General features: G+C 44.4%; 1 protein-coding gene across 2 annotated transcripts in view; it reads right to left on the reverse strand.

Annotated features, from left to right (window-relative positions):
• The window catches only part of dyrk4 (dual-specificity tyrosine-(Y)-phosphorylation regulated kinase 4), a 125166-nt gene that overhangs the window by 33739 nt on the left and 72634 nt on the right, over positions 1-18793 (reverse strand). For both annotated transcript variants that reach the window (XM_072471499.1, XM_072471498.1), the window contains 4 exons: positions 17474-17614; positions 8732-8870; positions 3312-3393; positions 53-225 (listed from right to left, as the gene is read on the reverse strand). In XM_072471499.1, the coding sequence (XP_072327600.1) occupies positions 53-225; positions 3312-3393; positions 8732-8870; positions 17474-17614 (535 nt within the window). The remainder of the gene's footprint in view (positions 1-52; positions 226-3311; positions 3394-8731; positions 8871-17473; positions 17615-18793) is intronic.

Here is an 18793-nt window from a genome sequence, read left to right on the forward strand (position 1 = left end):
AATCCAAAAAGAAATATGCCATGAAATAAATAGCCTCCTAATTTATTCATACCTCCATGATACAAGCTAACTGTTCCACTTCATTTTCCCCAGGGAAGAGCGGGTAGCCAGTGTAGAGTTCAGCTAAGATGCAGCCAAAGCTCCACATGTCGATTGCTAATCCATACTGGTGACCAAGAATTACTTCAGGTGAGCGGTAGAATCTGCTCTGGATGTATGTATAAACTGTTATACAAACGTAACAGATATTAAACATTAAAATAACATAAGTGAGTAATAAAGAAGGAACACGCCTGCAGGTGCAACCAATTCTATTTCTTTACACCAATCCTATCTCTTTACAGCTAGCAACAAATGTCTGATAACTTCGGTTTTAATCAATAAAATATTAACTGGTCTCCCTTGGCATTATTCATGGAAATTAGCTCAGGGATTTTGTAAGATCAAAAACAATTATAACCTTCTGAGCATTGAGGGTGACCTGGGAACTGGGAGAACAAGGAAAAGGGGGTCAGGACAGGCAAGGTATGAATGGGATCTCAGTGTCTGGCAGAGTTTGCGAGGCATCCAGGAATCTGGAAGCATGGGGAGGAATCCCTTGGTTCCAGGGACAGTAGACGGGTAGGTTATAAATGTGCCTTCCCACAGTCTCCTTACCTGCTGCCACATCCCCTCCTGAAACCTTACAAACCCCAGCACCCACCCCAAACATTTTATGCAAGATGTATTTCCCTTTGAAATATTAGTTCCCTTTTGCCTGGAGAAATGAGCATTTTCCAGGCAAGGAGATGAGTGAAATGGGATGTAGCCTCAGCAGGCTAAATTTTGCTGTGGTCATTGGAGCCCTAATGGCAGGAGTGTAGGGGGGCTCCCACGCTGGATGCCCTATTAGATGGTCTGCAGCTGGCAGCCTCACTGGAAGTGGTGGGTTCTGCCAAGCAGACAGACAGGCATCAACAATGGAGACAGCCTCATTTACCGGCAGCAAAGTCATCAAATAAAGGAGCCTTAAGCCAATAGGGCCATCAAGGTGGAGGGGGAACTCTGAAGGATTAGCGATGCTTACAGTTGAGGCCTTTGATCCCTGCGGCCCCATCACTGGGACACGGCGGCCTTGGCTCTGATGGCTACCCAGCCTGCCACTGGGCGACTGCCTCCAATGAGCTGACAGCCTTCGCAGTCTGTGAGGAGCCACCCTGATGGCGGGTAAATACCAACACCATCGTAAAATGGCCTCTAAATCAGGTCTTAATTCCCCCAATTAGCTGCCTTCCTCTTGTGAAATGGGCAGCTGACTCGATTCCCAACCCATTCCAGCAATGACCCACAAGGGTGCGCTAATGCAGCAGGAGACATGCTGACGTGGCTTCTCCATATTTTCCTGGTTCTCGCCTTCCCCTCACCTCCATGGGGTTGGAAATGTTCAGCTCATCATGCCTGCAATGTACTGCACAAGAATTTTCTAGAGCTCTGTGAGTGGGTGTAAGAGGGCCTGAGCCTATAGTAGCTGGAAGGCCAGCAAATTTGCAACAATGAGGCTGGAGGAAGTATTCCCAGCCATCACCCTGAGTTTCCCTCTCTAAATGCTCATTTGCAGTACAGAGGGATCTGGGTGTCCTCTTACATGAATCACAAATGTTAGCTTGCAGGTACAGAAAATAATAAAGAATGTGAACAGAAGGTTGGCCTTTATTGCAATGCAGATGGAGCTTAAAAATAGGGAAGTCTTGTTACAATTCTACAGGGCATCGGTGAGACCACACATAGAGTACAGTGTGCAGTTTTGGTCTCCTTATTGAAGGGGTGATAGACTTGTATGGAGACAGTTCAGAGAAGATTGACTAGATGGATTCCTGGGATGAAGCAAGGGGTTGTCTTGTAAGAAAAGGTTGAACTGGTTGAGCCCATGCTCACTGGCGAGTAGAGGAATGAGAGATCTTATTGAAACATATAAGATTCCAAGGGGGCTTGACAGAGTAATTGCTGAGAAGATAAAATCATAGAATCATAGAATTTACAGTGCTGAAGGAGGCCGTTCGGCCCATCGAGTCTGCACCGTCCCTTGGAAAGAGCACCCTACTTATGCCCACACTTCCACCCTATCCCAGTAACCTGACCTAACCTTTTTGGACACTAAGGGCAATTTAGCATGGCCAATCCACCTAACCTGCACATCTTTGGACTGTGGGAGGAAACCGGAGCACCCGGAGGAAATCCACGCAGACACGGGGAGAACGTGCAGACTCCGCATAGGCAGTGACCCAAGCCGGGATTCGAACCTGGGACCCTGGAGCTGTGCTAACCACTGTGCTATCCCCACATAGGTTCCGCTCATGGGGAAATCTGGAACTAGGGGTGCAGTTTCAGAATCAAGGGTCTCTCATTTAGGATGGAGATGTGGAGGAATTTCTTCTCTCAGAAGATCATACCTCTTTGGAATTCTCTACCCCAGGGAGCAGTAGAGGCTGGGCCATTGAGTATATTCAAAGCTGACTTTGACAGATCTTTAGTCTACAAGGGTTTCAAGGGTTATAGGGTAAGGCAGGAAAGTCGAGTTGAAGCCACAATGAGATCAGCGAGGATCATATTGAATGGAGGAGCAGGACGAAAGGGCCAAATGGCACACTCCTACTCCTGCTAAATATGTTCTTACATTTGGCCAACCAGGGGATGGGCAGACATGAAGACTGGTACAAATGCCAGATAACCACAGAATAGCAGGTTTGCAGTGGTCCTGGAGTAGGCTGACCTACTTCATTTGTATTGAACTGCAACTCCTAGAATGATCAATAGGCCTCATGCAGACCTCTTCGGCCTACAACTGCAAGAGCTTCTTGTACTTTTGTTTAGGTAGAAAGGCTCGAGTGAGCCTGAATGTGGATTGTGCTTCAACATGAGGAAGGAAGAACAGAGATAAAATTTGCTGCTTGCCCTTAAGTTTACAACTGCCCTCACATTTTCTCACGGCTTTTCAGGTGCACAACAATAAAGTAAAACCTCCTCTTGTTTAACCCTTTCTCCAGCGGAATATGTGTCTCTCTCTGATGACCATTTCTATTGTTTTCTTCTCACATTGTGTGATGTTGAAACTAGCACCTTAGTTTACAGTAATAACACAATGGAAAAGTCAGGAACAATACTTAATGTAAATTTAAATCATTTGAGTAAGGACTTCTAAAAACAGAAACCCACAGGCTACCAAATGACTCCTAAATGATGCTGGTCCATGCACACCAAGGAGACAGACACTGTTTACTTTTGAAAGTACAACAAAAAATGCATAAAATGAAAAATATTTTATCTGTACAAACTTTTTTGATTGTCAAAGCAGCTTGATCCAAAATCAATTACTTTGATTAATCCTTGGCCTTTGGGGCAAAGTAAAATGTTCTCCTAACAAAAAGAATAAACAAATAGTTATATTACATAATTAAATATTCTTATGGTCAAGAATACAGCAACATACGTTCTAAAAGGTTTAATGTATTCTTTCACGGGATGCGGGTGTTGCTAGCAAGGCCAGTATTTGTTGCCCATCACTAATTGCTCCCAAACTGAATGACTTAAGGCCCTTTAAGAATTAACCACATTGGTGTGGATCTGAAGTCACACGTAGGGCAGACCAGGTAAGAACAGCAGATTTCCTTCCCTCGATGATAGCTTCATGGTCACCATTACTGAGACTAGCTTTCAATTCCAGAGATATTCATAGAAATATAGAATTTATAGTGCAGAAGGAGGCCATTCGGCCCATCAAGTCTGCACCGGCCCTTGGAAAGAGCACCCTTACTTAATCCGACGTCCTCACCCTATCCCAGTAACCCCACCTAATCTTTTGGACATTAAGGGGCAATTTAGCATGGTCAATCCACCTAACCTGCACTTCTTTGGACTGTGGGAGGAAACAGGAGCACCCGGAGGAAATCTACGCAGACACCGGGCGAACGTGCAGACTCTGCACAGTCAGTGACCCAAGCCGGGATTCGAATCTAGGACCATGGAGCTGTGCTAACCACTGTGCATCCGTGCCACCCACATAGGTTCCGCTCATGGGGAGATCTGGAAAGTGCAACAGACAGTCACCCGAGGCCGGAATTGAATCCGGGTCCCGGAGCTGTGAAGCAGCAATGCTAACCACTGTGTCACCCAATTGATTGTAAATTCCTCCAGCTGCCATGGTGGGATTTGAACCTGTGCCCCCATAGCATTAGCCAGAGCCTCTGGGTTACTAGTCCAGTGACATTACATGTACATCAACATCTCCCCCCATATGTCCTAATATGTATGTTCATTCATCTTTTATTAATTTTTCCGGGATGTTGGCTTCACTGGCTAGGCCAGCATGTGTTGCCCATCTCTAATTGCCCTTGAGAAGGTGGTGGTGAGCAGCATTCTTGAACCGCTGCCGTTCATGTGGTGTAGGTACACCATTGTGCTATTAGGGTGGGAGTTCCAGGATTTTGACCCAACAACAGGAACACAACATATTTCCAAGTCAGGGTGGCGAGTGACTTAGAGGGAAACCTCCGGGTGATGGTGTTCCCATGTATCTGCTGTCCTAGTCATGTAGGGCAGCAGAGTGGCGCAGTGGTTAGCATTGCTGCCTCACGGCACCGAGGTCCCAGGTTTGATCCCAGCTCTGGGTCACTATCTGTGTGGAGTTTGCACATTCTCCCCGTGTTTGCGTGAGTTTCGCCCCCACAACCCAAAGATATGCAGGGTAGGTGGATTGGCCATGCTAAATTGCCCCTTAATTGGAAAAAATGAACTGGGTACTCTAAATTTATAAAAAAGAGAGTGCAATTACGCGATCATAGAATTTTTATCATAGAATTGTGTATGTTCAGTGATGTACTGATGATATCAGCGGCAGTTTGGGCGGGCTAACAGTCAGTCTGTTCTAGCAGCCTGTGAGAAAACACCTTTCCAATAAAGCTTTTGTTTGTTTGTACCTTTGTGGTCTGCAAGCCTATCCGTTAAAAATACCACAACTAAACTGGCGACGAAGATGGGATCAAACCACGCTGGCAGACTCCCAGAGAAGTAAAAAAAATAGAAAAATCGTCAATCCATGTACAAACATCCACAAAAGATAAAGACGACAAAAGACATTGGTACACCAAAGCTGGCAATGGGGGGGCTTTCCGAATCCCCCCCCCCCACTTGACATTGGCACATCTCATGGTCAGTGGGCAGAACAGGGTGACACGTCATCAGATGGGCCTATTTAGGTCCAGGCCCTCTAAATGATGGCCTCCAAGGGCACTACAGGATAGAGGGGAGTTTCACAGCAGGCTGCCTCTACTTCTGATGTGCTGTCGGGAGAAACGTTGAAGGAGCGAGATGGCCAGGAAGGTAGGTGGCACTTGCCACCAAGTCATATCCTGCTGCTCCCTGACGTCCAGGCAGACACGCCCCCCCCCCGCAAGGCCGAAATGTTTTGACAATTTTCTTACCTTCTTGATCCCCTCAACAACGATGGCACCCAGGCCCCGCTCGTAAATACTTGCACCAATTTATGACCGCGTGACTCTCGCCTGAGAGGGGTGGAGTATCCAGTGTCCAGCCTGTTATTCGTAGTCAAATCGATGCAAATCATGGATTTGCTTGGGGCCGTCGGCGTGGGCTGCAAACCTTGATGCCGCTGCCAGTGGGGTACCGGAGCACCGCAATGGGATTGGCACCGGGCGGCAATCCAGTTTTTTGCTCGACACAACATTCTTCGCCGGATCACAAATCTCTCTGCCGGTGTCAGGCAGCGGAGAATCCAGCCCCACATGTCCAACATAATTGTCATGCAATCAGCATGGAATTAGTTAGAAGTTAAATAATCTATGCATATTTGGTACTTTGGTAGAAGCACGGTAGCACAGTGGTTAGCACAGCTCCAGGGCTCCAGGTTCGAATCCCGGCTTGGGTCACTCTCTGTGCGGAGTCTGCACATTCTCCCTGTGTCTGCATGGGTTCCCTCCGGGTGCTCTGGTTTCTTCCCACAGTCCAAAGATGTGCAGGGTTAAGTGGATTGGCCACGCTAAATTGCCCTTCGTGTCCAAGAAAGGTTAGGTGGGGATACGGGGATAGGGTGGAGGTGTGGGGATAGGGTGGAGATTGGGCTTATGCAGGGTGCTCTTTCCAAGGCCGGTGCAGACTCGATGGGGCGAATGGCCTCCTTTTGCACTGTAAATTCTATGGTTCTGTGATTCAATGTTTCCATATTAAAATGTTTTGTGACAGATATTAAATGTGTCTTCTCCTGTCTGTACATCTAAGATTGAATGGGTGGGAAGGTGAGGTTTCAATAATCATGAAGACTGGGCAGTGGGAAACTAAAATTGTGGTTTCTTCAACCCCTGCTGAAAGGAGGGGAATGTTTGATATACAAAGCAAAAATCTAGAGGGGAAGACAACTGTATATTACGGTTGAGTACCGGGATTCACAAAGAAAATCTATGAATGAACTGCAGATCTGTCCATTTTACTCAACATGTAACATTTGGTGACATGCATACTTTGGCCAATTACTTGGTGTACAGAAATGATGGTTAGCAATAACTTGTCAGAATTTCAGAGGCTAAAAAGCTTTCCCCAATTCCTCTGAATGTTTGCTACCACATTTACTCATTCTGTTCCCTCCTTTCACATACCTTTCATTGTTGTCTTCCAGGGAGGTGGGCACCCTGGAGTGTTGAACAGAGCATTTCTTGAAGCAGTTAGTTCAGTAGCTGTGCTGAGAAGTGAGGTATTATTATTCCTTTTGGGAATATTTCCAGGCTCTGATAACACTGTCAGAAATAAACCTCTCTGTTAGGTGGCTATTGGAATCCCTTTAAAAGCTTCAGAAACATTGGAAGTTCTGCCCTGATTGAGCAAACTCCCAGCATGGGATTGAGTTCTGACTTGGAATTTGATTTATTTTGTAACTAGCACCAACTCTGGAAAATCTGGTGGAGTCGGTTGTCAGATGTTTGTGCAAAGCTTCTGCATGTCACTGGAAGGTCTATCCCATAATATCACCAGTCAAATAACATCCATACTTATTTTATTGCCACTAGATGGCAGCCCAGCACAGATATGTATACATATATACTATATAAATGAATTAAAGATAGTGCACAGTATGTATATTAACAAGTGCAAGATTTTCTGGTAAAGCCATTGTTCACAAAGCTGTTTGCACATTCTCCCCGTGTCTGCGTGGATTTCCTTTGGGTGCTCCAGTTTCCTCCCACATTCGAAAGATGTGCAGGTTAGGTGGATTGGCCATGCTAAATTGCCCCTTAAGTGTCCAAAGATGTGCAGGTTAGGTTACTGGGTTACGGGGATAGGGCGGGGTGGACTAGGTAGAGTGTTCTTTCGGAGGGTTGGTGCAGACTCAATGGGCCAAATGGCCTACCCTACACATCTTTTGGGTTGTGGGGGTGAGACCCATGTGGACACAGGGAGAATGTACAAACTCCACTCGGACAGTGACTGGGGCCAGGATCAAACCCGAGCCCTTGGCACCTTGAGGCAGCAGTGCTAACAACTGCGCCACCGTGACACCCGATGAAGTCAATTTCTGATGTATTTTTCTGTAATTCAGAACATTTCTGCAGAACTTTTATTGCAGAATTCCATCTTATAATCAAAAAAGATTGTCACAAAAATTTGCGATTGATGACAAATTGAATGTACAAAAGCCAACATATGCCTCTGCAGTTACATCCGGAAACAAAGTGCTATATACTGTCAGTGTGCTGATCAATGTTGTCAGTGTATTACAAAGTTACAAAAGTATTTACAGAACAGAAACAGAGCATTTGGTCCAGCATGTCTATGCTGGTGTTTATGTTCAACGCAAGCCTCCTTGCACCTCTTTTTACCTAACCCCATCAACGTATCCTTCTATTACTTTCTCTCTCACGTGTTCATCTAGCTTCCCCTCAAATGCATTTATACTATTCACTTCAACTACTCCTACTGAGACTTAGTTCCATGTTCTTACGGTCAAAGCACCCTCTGGTAAATAAATCTCTCCCAAATTGTCTTCTGAATTTATTAGTGATTGTCTTATATAACCTAGTTCTGGTCTCGCTCGCATGTGAAAACTTCTTCTCTAATTCTACCCAAACAAACCCTTTCCAGGTCACTGTTCAGTCCTCTCTCTTTTTTAAAAAAAGAGAGATCTCAATCCTTCCTGGTAGGTAGAACCTCAGTTCAAGTATCACTATGTGAATCATGCTTTTGCCCTTTTTCCATCCAACATCGTGTAGAATACCACTTCTCACCTTTTGGCAAATTGAGTAAGGCCTATAACCCCTACGCTGTTTTCTGTTTTGCAGCCAACTTGCTATTCAGTCTGTTACTTGACCCCAAATTCCACATGTTCTGAATTAGCTGTGAAATTGCTATTTAATGTTATTGGTGATGCCTACCACTCTCAGTGTTTCCAAGAGAGAAACTTGCATTGGTTTTGCTATCTAATTCCTTTTATTTACTTTGGTTTAATGTTTTGATAGATTTTTGTGCTGTAGGGAAATTATCTATTATTTTGAATGCCTCAATAAAGGAGATTGCTATGTCACATTTCAGAAGTGTATTTGAACATCAAAGTTTGGGGCCATGATTAGGTAATATAGCAATGCACTGCCTGTTTTCACAAGACAAATGCTGTTGATACTGTATTGTTCAGTTCAGTTCAACGGTGACGTTAATTGTATATAAAAAGCTGTAACATATTTACATTACTTACAGGTTTCAAGTCACAGTGAATTATTTTTTCCCTAAAGAGCATTTGTAAACTCTTTAGTAAAGTGTATGCAAATCGACAAATAAGAGAAATGGTAAAACCCTGGAAGTTGTTCTTCTGGATAAGTTCATATAGGTTCATTCTGTGAAAAGAACAGACTCCAATTATCATCTACATCCTCCATGAGTTTAAGGGATAATTTTATTTGATTTTATGAATATCCACCATTTGGAAGTCAGTCTGGCTGGAGCACACATTGGGAAATTGTGCGTCTGCTGTCCATGATTCTTAATTGAGAATGTCTTTGGCAGCCCACGTGCAATATTCTGATGTGTCCCGGCAGGTTAGTGCCTATGGCAGAACTCAGAAAATTTATCCTAACATTTTATCAGGATAGAATATTCAAAATTCTATCAATTTTTAACCTCACCATAACTATTAAGCAAAATCATTTGATTATAATCTAGCTCAGCTCTTCCATGTCCATTTTTGGTTGCAGCACTATAGGCCATTTTTAAGAAAGTGCGAGACTGGCGGGGAGTTTAAGCCACTGCCAGAACACGCATTGAGTGGACACATAGCAGCTGACCTGCGATATCTCAATATACTTGGGGCTGTTGAGCACAGGGCTAAATTGCTAGCTTTGAAAGCAGGCCAAGGCAGGCCAGCAGCACGGTTCAATTCCCGTAACAGCCTTCCCGAACAGGCGCTGGAATGTGGCGACTAGGGGCTTTTCACAGTAACTTCATTTGAAGCCTACTTGTGACAATAAGCGATTTTCATTTCATTTTATGACTGGTGGGTAACACCACTCTTAACAAACATGCGTAAAATTGATCCTTAAGCATATATCTTACCTGGAACAAGTGTACTATAAGTAAAGTTGCTATATTCCCAGAATAAATAACCTAGTCATGAATAACCTTAGCTACGGGAATTGAAACCGCGTTGTTGGCCTCGTTCTGCATCATGAACCAACTGAGCTAAATCTGGAACGAGTATACCAAAAGGATTATCAAGACAGTTATCACATTAAACTTCAAATTTATAGTGAAGCCCTTTAAACCTAACAAATTCACACTGAGTATACTGGTAAGTTCTTCAATATATTAATAGTCGAAGAATGTAAACCATAAAAAATTTTGATGTCAGGTTCCTGAGAAGACCTCCACTAAACAGGATCAATTAACACTATTTGTTGGATATACACAAGAACACAAACACTTGTTACAACACCCTGGGCAAGTGCGTGGTCAATTCTAGCCCCACAGACCCTGGAGTCCCAACATAAGTGAATTAACCAATAATTTGTGTAAAGTTTGTGGGATATTTGGCCCTTGACTGCTCCAATGACTTACAGGCTCCAGATTTGTAAGTAAAACACAACAGAACTGTTCATTTAAAAAAAAAAAAAATTTAGAGTACCCAATTATTTTTTTTTCCCCAATTAAGGAGCAATTTAGCGTGTCCAATCCACCTAACCTGCACATCTTTTGGGTTGTCCTTGGCCTGCTGCTGTGTACCAACTGAGAACCTGCACCAGCAAAAGCAACACTTCCCTACTTTTATTCTCGATTCCCCTTACAATAAATGCCAACATTCCATTTGCCTTCCTAATCACTAGCTGAACCTGCATACTAATCTTTTGTGATTCAAGTACCAGGGCATCCATATCCCTCTCTACTGTAAAATTCTGTGGACTCTTTCCATTTAAATAGTTTGCTGCTTTTGTATCCTCCTGCCAAAGTGGGCACGTTCACATTTTCCCACATTATATCCATCTGCTGACTCAATTAATTTTATCTAAATGTTTTTGTATCGCCCCACCTCTCTTTGTGTCATTAGTAAATTTAGCTATCATACATTTGGTACCTTCATCCATGTCATTGATATGGACTGTAAATGGTTCAGGCCGTGGCATTTATCTCTGTGGGATTCGACCAGTTACGGTTTGACAACTCGAAAATGACCCATTTATCTGTATTCTATTTCCTGTTAGCTAACCAATCTTTCAGCCATGCCGATCTTTGTGTAGAATATGGGGACATCTTTTGTGAGATTTGTGGAACATTCTTTTTTCCAGTCTTACTCAGGTCCTCACCTTCAGCTCTTTTTCTGATATACTGATGACTGTATTGATGGTCGTTGCCCTGGACTGGAAAATGTCATCAACCTTGCTTCCAAATACCACCTCTCTCTCAGCTTGACATGGTCCAGCTCTGACACTGTTTTTGCCTCCCTTGACCTTGTCTCCAATCCTTGGGATAGACTATGGACCAATATTCACCAGAGGTCCACAGAGTCCCACAGTTTCCTTGAATACACTTTCTCACAGCCCACTTCCTGTAAGGACTCCATTCCATTCACCCAGTTTCTCTATCTCCATCGAATGCTGCAACCTTCCATACTAACGTTTCTGACATGTCTTTCGCCATCGATACCCAAAGCCTCTCGTCATTCTGATTCTCCACCTTGCTCCCACTCTGACATTTCAGTCCTTGGCCTGCTGCTGTGTGCCAATGAAACTCAACACAAGCTCACAGAACAGCACCTCATCTTTCAATCTGACACTTTACAGCTTGCGGACTCAAGATGCAATTTACCAATTCGAAATTGTAATCACTGCCCCATTTTTTTTTTACCGAGTTGGTTTCTCTCTTATTTCCGTCACTTTGCTTTCCGATGGCAGCCATCCAGGATGCTGTCATTCACGCCTTCTGTGGACGCATCATTCTTTGCTTGTCCGGTACCACTCCGTTTCGCCTTACCCCTTGAAAACTTTGGCCATTTAATCTTTCCTGTGCACAACCATGATGTTAAGTTCTTTACGGATGTAAAACTGTGGGTTGGACATGCGTGATTTCCTAATAGGTACTTCCATTGGGCGGCAACACATAATTGGAAAACAGACATTTTTATTTTGTCATTTAAAAAACATTTTAGGAATAAAATAAGCATGGGATTGGTATATTTTAGTTGTTTATTAAAATGAGGATATAATTAGCAGTGCATGGTTTTACAAATGAAGCTTATTTGAAAATTCAGGTAATGAACACAAAAGTTGCTCCTGAGCAAATCAAGCACTAAGAATTTCCTACCCAGCAAAAAAATGTTTGTACGTGTATTTCTGAACTCATGTTGAATGACATTTTCTGTGGGAACATTTTCAAATAGCCTTTAGGGGTCAAATATTTCAAAAATCGGTGACATAAATCATGCAGCCAATCACAAGGCACTGCTATTTAATTTCAGTAGTGTAACCGCTGAAAGATAAGATAAAAGTATGGAGATCTTACTGCAAACTGCGCACGTGCTACCAGGCTTGAGACAGCTGCTATATCGTTCTTTTCCTTTGTGTGTCATTCAGAGTTCCCATAATCTAATGCTTGGCTTGCACTGCTCTCCAGGGATGGTCCTTTTACATCATATTAGTTAGCAAATGCAACAGAGTGCACGTTCTCACATTTACTGTTAAACTTTTCTTCTTGTCAGCATCCTTTTGTCAAATGGCTCAGACCCAGTGTAACTTATCTTAAGATACCTGAGTAATGATAAAGTGCTCTAGAATGGTGCAAAACGCAACTGAGAAACTCTGGGAGTGAATCTCCCACATCCCCCCTGTAACAAACGGCGATGCAACAGGACAACCATATTTACACAGTGCCTCATCACATCTCTGAGAAGCCTCTCAAAGAATCATATAAATAAATTATGATGGCCAGAATGCTGGGGTAAATTTCCACCTTCGCGGTTTAGCTTCGAATCTGGTGGGGTGAATTTCCCTTCCATCCCTGAATCCCTCCATCCAACGCTGTCCCTACCACCCCAAAAACAACCACCTTGAATTCAAGGGAATGACAATCTGGAAGGCTCTACAACTGGTCGTTGCCATCAAATCACCACCTGTAGGTGACAAAGATAAAATTTGAATCTGAGGAGAACTCACTGCTCTTTTTTCAAAGAGTTCCATTGCATATTTTACATAATTCTGATAAGTCAGTTTAAATATCTTTTACAGATTGACACCGCCAAAAACAAAGCCTTCCCCCAATGCTGTCCGGATTATTTGCTCACAGCTTTGAGTGCGGCTTGAATTCATTCTGACTCAGAGGCAAAAATACTACCAACTGATGTCTATTATGGATTAATTCACAGTAATATTAAAACAAATAACTACATTATTGCTTGGTTCAGCAAGATTTCAGTTTAGTTCGATGGAGACATTGCTACTCATACATTTTGGGCTGGATTCTCCTTCCTGGGATATCCGGAATGTGTTCCCTGATGGGATGGAGAAATGGGTGTCGGGGCAAAATCGGGGTCAGCGTCCACGCGATGCTGCGACCCCCCTGCTGATGGCGTGAACTAGTTCCATGCCGCACGCCAACTGGAGCATGTAAATAAATGCAAACGGGTTGTAATGACCCATTTGCATCTATTTAGCTGGCCCGGTGCCCTATGCTCCACCCTCCTGTGATTCTCTGGTCAGTGCACTAAGTGCATTCCAATCACTCAAGCGTGCGATATCACTGCACTTGCATCTCTTTGATGTGGTCAATGTTTACACACATTGTTGTTTCACCACTGAGGCCACTGAAGCGTGAAAGGATATGAATGGATCAAAGCTGCAGATGGTTTTTACGAGCTGTCAATCACAGACTACAGAAGCTATGAATGGCTTGCAGATAGTGAATCTGTGGGAACCAAACACAGGCGCAGACGCTTTCCTTAAGGAATGGACATGTGGAGCTGCAAGGTAAGTATTACTGGTATAATGCTTCTGCTGCTCCTATAGGACTCTCTCTAGCCTGCAGACAGGGGTCATTTTTCCGGGTGGGGGGGGGGGGGGGGGGGGGGGGGGGGGAGGGTTCTGTGCGTGGAGGGATGTCTGTGGAGTTTCTTCAGGCAGGGTCCCACTATTACAGGGGTCCATGGGGGCATCTCCCTATTACAGGGGTCCCTATGGGTGGGTCCGTCCAGTACCGGTCCCGATGGGGGTCACCCTAATACAGGGGTCCCTGGGGGGAGGTCCCCTGTACCAGAAGGACAGGGGTGGCGGGCCAAGGGGACCTCACCATTGGGCCATCCGCTCAAAATGGCGGTCCGATAGTGGGATTCCCTGGGAACCCCTTGCATTCCTCGCCATACAAGGGGATCGTAAAACTGATGCAATTCAGCTCTAGCGGGAGAACATAGGGCGGGATTCTCCGTTCCCCGATGCCAATATCGCAATTGGCGATCGTGCGGAGAATCCCTTTTGATGCTGAAATTGAGGTCAGTGCCTGTTTTCGGATGCTCCGAGCCCTCCAGATTGGCGTCATCGGGGAGTACGCCGCACGCCATTGGGACGGCCTCAGGACGTCACTTGAAGGCCCTCCCCCGATGGGCCGAGTTCACAATGGTGCGGATCACTTGTGCTCTGAGATTTAGTCAACCTCGCTTGGTGACTGCGGTCTGTGACCAGCACCACTACAGTCCGGGGGGTGGGGGGGGGGGAGCCATGCCGCTGGCTGATGGGGCTGGGGGGACAGGTACAGGTATGGGGTGGCGAGGGGGGGTCCAGGTGGGCACTATCTGGCAGGTTGGGTCCGCGCACAGCCGATGCCATGTTGTATGGCACGATCGCTGCAGGTCACCGACGTGCACATGCCCAGATACGGACCCAGCCATTCTCCAGCTGTTTTTGCCGCAGGAGCCGGGGGTTTTACTTGGACCCACTGTTAGTCCCTCACCGGTCTCAGAATCGGTGAGGGTTCGGCATGGATTTTGGTGTTGTAAAACGCCACTGTTCCCACGCCGGCGTCGGCACTTAGCCACAAAATCGTAGAATCCAGCCCGTAGTCTTCCAAATGGAAAATCCAGTCCTTCGTTTATAACAGTTTTGGTACAATTACATTTTATGGGCGGGATTCTGCTGCAGCGGGCCCCTGTGGTAGAGGAATCCTCCGTCCTGCCAGCTGGCCATGGGGTTTCCCATAGTGGGCACCCCCACGCCGTCGGGAAATCCGTGGGTGTGAGTGCACTGCTGGCGAAACGGAGGATCACGCCGACGGAGAATCCAGCCCTAGGAAATTGGTTTGCACAGTAGTAGATTTGTTGCTTAGCAGATGGATCATATTTGTCTTATTTGTACTATGAAAATTGCAGAAATGTTATTGGGTGCAAGATTCATAATGTTGCTTTTGCTTTGGTCTGTGATAGTCATAAAGTGATTAGACTGTCTCAGTTTCAGGTCCAGTGGGAGTCTCTAACACTGTTTATCTTGTATTTATATTATAGAGACTGGGATATCATTGCCAAACACTACACTGTTTTCCTGTCCTGATGAATGATGTCCTGTTCATGCACTATGGTTCATATTAGTCATCAAATACATAATACAAACAGGAAAATGCAAAGTGAAATTAATATAAAATGTCTGCTAAAACTTCTAACCTGCTACTTGGAAGGGACTTTTTTAGAGGCAAAATCCATTTGTTCAACAGGTTTATTAGAAAATGTGGTGTGGATGTTGAAAGTGACAGAGCGTGGAGAGAAAATGAATTACTGAATTTTACTGAAAATGTACGTAAATGCCAATTATTGATGTCGAAGTCTAGCGGCTAACCATGAAACCTACACAGAAGTATGTGACATTTGAGCATCAATGCACATTGTTTTTGTTTTAATGTCCTATTAGAATGATTGGGGGCTGGTTTAGCTCAGTTGGCAGGAGAGCTGGTCCATGATGCACAGCAAGGCCAGCAGCACGGGTTCAATTCCGCTACTGAAGCTATTCATGGAGGTCCTGCCTTCTCAACCTTGCCCCTCACCTGAGATGTGGTGAAAATCAGGTTAAATCACCACCAATCAGCTCTCCCTCTCAAAGGGAGCCGATGGTCATCTGGGATTATGGCAACTTTACTTTATTAGAATGGTTAATAAGTTTAACTAAACTTCTCCTTACCTCCATTTTCAAGGTGGCCCTGTTTTATTTTATCCTTATGAGTTCTCTTTAGAATGTTAAAATGCCAATGAGAGTTCCTTTGGACAACAGACTGTGGGTGGGATTTTCAGGCCCTCCTTCAGCGTGTTTTCCAGTGGCCGAGTTGACTCATCGCTGGTACCGGCAGGATCTTCCAGTCCTGTCAATGTCCAAAGCGTTCTGCGTGGCTTGCACCCTCTGCCGCTGGGAAAGCGCCAAGAGGGGTTGCCATTGGTGGGACCGGAACATCCCACTGGCGCAAAGGCGGGAAAATTCAGCCCTGTATTTCAGAGACACCATACCGATAGGGAATTCCAAAGTTGTCAACAAGCCTCTAATTATCGGAGTATATAAATTAGTATATTAGTAACGACTGTGACACATTCCTGCTCCAGTCACCATCTTTATTCGGCAATTCAAGTGGGGAGGGTTGTCATCTCTATCAGGATCGGGCTTACTTTATACTGAAAACAGTGCAAAGAGGAATAAATTCCCCCAGTACAGTTCAACATAAATAAATGTGAAACAGAGCCTTGAGATTTGCATGTGAAACATAAATGGAGATAATAAACTAATCTTTTCATGGAAAAGATTGTTGGGGGTATGGATTATTTTGCCTGCGATAGTATTTAGAGTCAGGTCAGTTGTGACATTTAGGAGACAATGGCCGGAGTTTTCCAGCTATTCCCGCTGGGGGTGGGTCTGGGAGTGCATGGGAAATTTGCAAGTCTGGATTTTCCTGCACACCATAGAGTTTCTTATGTCACTTTTCCTAACTGGAAATCAGCCTGACTGATGGACTTGGTTTCCATTTCGGTGGAGAGCTCTGGAGAAGAGGCTGCAGGACCAGGTATGTCTGATCTCCAACCCTGGGAGTTGAAATGCCATTCTTGAGTGGGTGGGGGCACCGGGCATCCAATCCCAAGGGACTGGGTTTGAATGGAGGGGTGGGGAGCAGCGGAAGGAAAAACCCATGCTCCACCTGGCCCATAAGGATTGCCCCTGGAGACTGTCCTCACTTTATACAATTATCAGGTTCTCCAAGGCCTGGGAACCCAGACAGCCTGTTAAACCTGTAAATCCAAGGCTATTTTTAAAAGACCTGCCTCTTGTTCTGCCTGAGTAAAAGCTGAAAGTTGGTAGTCTGGAGCTGGTTTTCGTGTGGGAGGTCCCAGGCTCGGAGCTAGTGCATGTCCTGTTGAGACCTCAAACCAATGAGGAAAAAATGCTTCTACGGTAAGTCTACTTTCATTTCTTTTTTAAAAATCAGCTCAGAAGGGTTGTTTGGAACAGGCCCAATTGAAGTGCCTGTCCATCCAAACCCTGTAAAAACCCATCAGTGCTATTCAGTACAGGTTCTGCCCATGTGTCTCTTTTTAAAGAAACATACTTATTCCCTTTTAAAAGAACCATGAACTTTGCTTGAATATTGGTTTATGTTAAAAACATTCTACAGATTAGCCATGATCTGTGCAAATATTTGTTTTCTTACTTCTCCTCACTCTCAATCTTGCTGAGTTTGACTCTCAAAGAGTTAAGGCCTACCAGAGATTTACTGAGAGTAATAATTCATTTGTAAATAAAGCCTTGGCTGAGTAAATAGGAGTGATATAGAAACCTGGCCAACTGAGGCATTAACTAGAGCGTTCCATCATTGCAACAATAGAAACGGAATGAGTGTTTGTATAAGCCCGTTTCATTTGGTAAGTTAGCTTTTGTACTTGTTCAGCTAGATCATCGGCAGTATTGGAGACTGAATGCCCCGTGACAAAGTAACTTACCCTAAAAGTTCAAAGGAAATATATAGATGGTTTCTGAAGTAAAAATATTCTTTCATGTGAATAACATTGTTACTGCCATCTTTGTCCTTCTTTTGCAGGATATCTAAAATCTTCAGTTCCACAAAAGCTTGGTGCTGAAACCTATTTTAAAATATAAACATGTATGCAGCGGTTTGTAGTTCTGTGTTTTAATGAGCAATGGTCATCGATAAGTTCCTTTGAGATTTAGACAGTTAAAATTTTATCCACAATGTTATAATTTAATTTGCAATGACAGAATTAACTAACATTGATTGATTGATTGATATTTATTGTCACATGTACCGAAGTACAATGAAAAGTAATTTTCTGCGGCCAAGGGAACGTACACAGTACGTACATAGTAGACAAAAGAATATTCGACAGAGTACATTGACAAATGGTGCATCAACAAATATTGATTGGTTACAGTGCGGAACAAGGGCCAAACAAAGCACTACATGAGCAAGAACAGCATAGGGCATCATGAATAGTGTTCGTAAAGGCAGTATCTGATTTGCTGCAATGTAAAACTTCCTTTCCCGGAGTTTAATTTTTACTTTGTTCCATTCATCGCTTTTGCTTGAAGGTGTTTTCTCTTAATCGGGAACAGTTCCAGAAGGTACTATCGACCTTCCAGAATTAGCAGCTAGGAGAAGCCAAAGGGAAGCTGGAGCAAAGTTAGAGGTGGGAGTAGGGGAAAGATAGAGAAGTATGGAGGCAACAGAGAACCATGGCAAAAAATGTAGAGGAGTGTAGGTACGTGTGGGGGGAAGACGAGGGAAGGAGAGGTGGAGAGGGAAGGGAGGAGGGGAAGCAGTACACAGAAAAGGAGGGGGGGGGGAAGGTAAAATAACGAAGCAGGGAAAGGAGGTTTGTGAAATGAGCATCCACAGGCATGTTGGGTTGTAAGGCTGTTGAGCAAGGAGGGCAGAGCAACTGAGGTAAGGAAATAATGTTGTATGCCATGAAGGGCCATAGGGAGAAGGACCAAAGGAATTTAAGTTATCTGTGGGCTAATTCAAGTGGGATTCAAGCCTGGGATAGCAGCAAGACAGTCGGAAACAGAATAGTGATAGGATCAGGTTAAAACAACAGTCAGAATTCACATATGAATGGACAGACAGAAACAGGAGTCATGGAAATGGCAATCAGCCAGACAATTCAGAGCTCTGGTCATAAACAGACGGGAAGGAGAAGATGAAGTGAGAGTCCAAAATTAAATTCTGAGGTCCTGTGGTGGGATGAAAGTGACCTGTACAAAGGATGGAGTCACCTCACACTCATTGCCATTAATTATTG

This window comes from Scyliorhinus torazame, chromosome 13, assembly GCF_047496885.1.
Source record: "Scyliorhinus torazame isolate Kashiwa2021f chromosome 13, sScyTor2.1, whole genome shotgun sequence".
In the NCBI taxonomy this organism is placed as follows: Eukaryota; Metazoa; Chordata; class Chondrichthyes; order Carcharhiniformes; family Scyliorhinidae; genus Scyliorhinus; species Scyliorhinus torazame.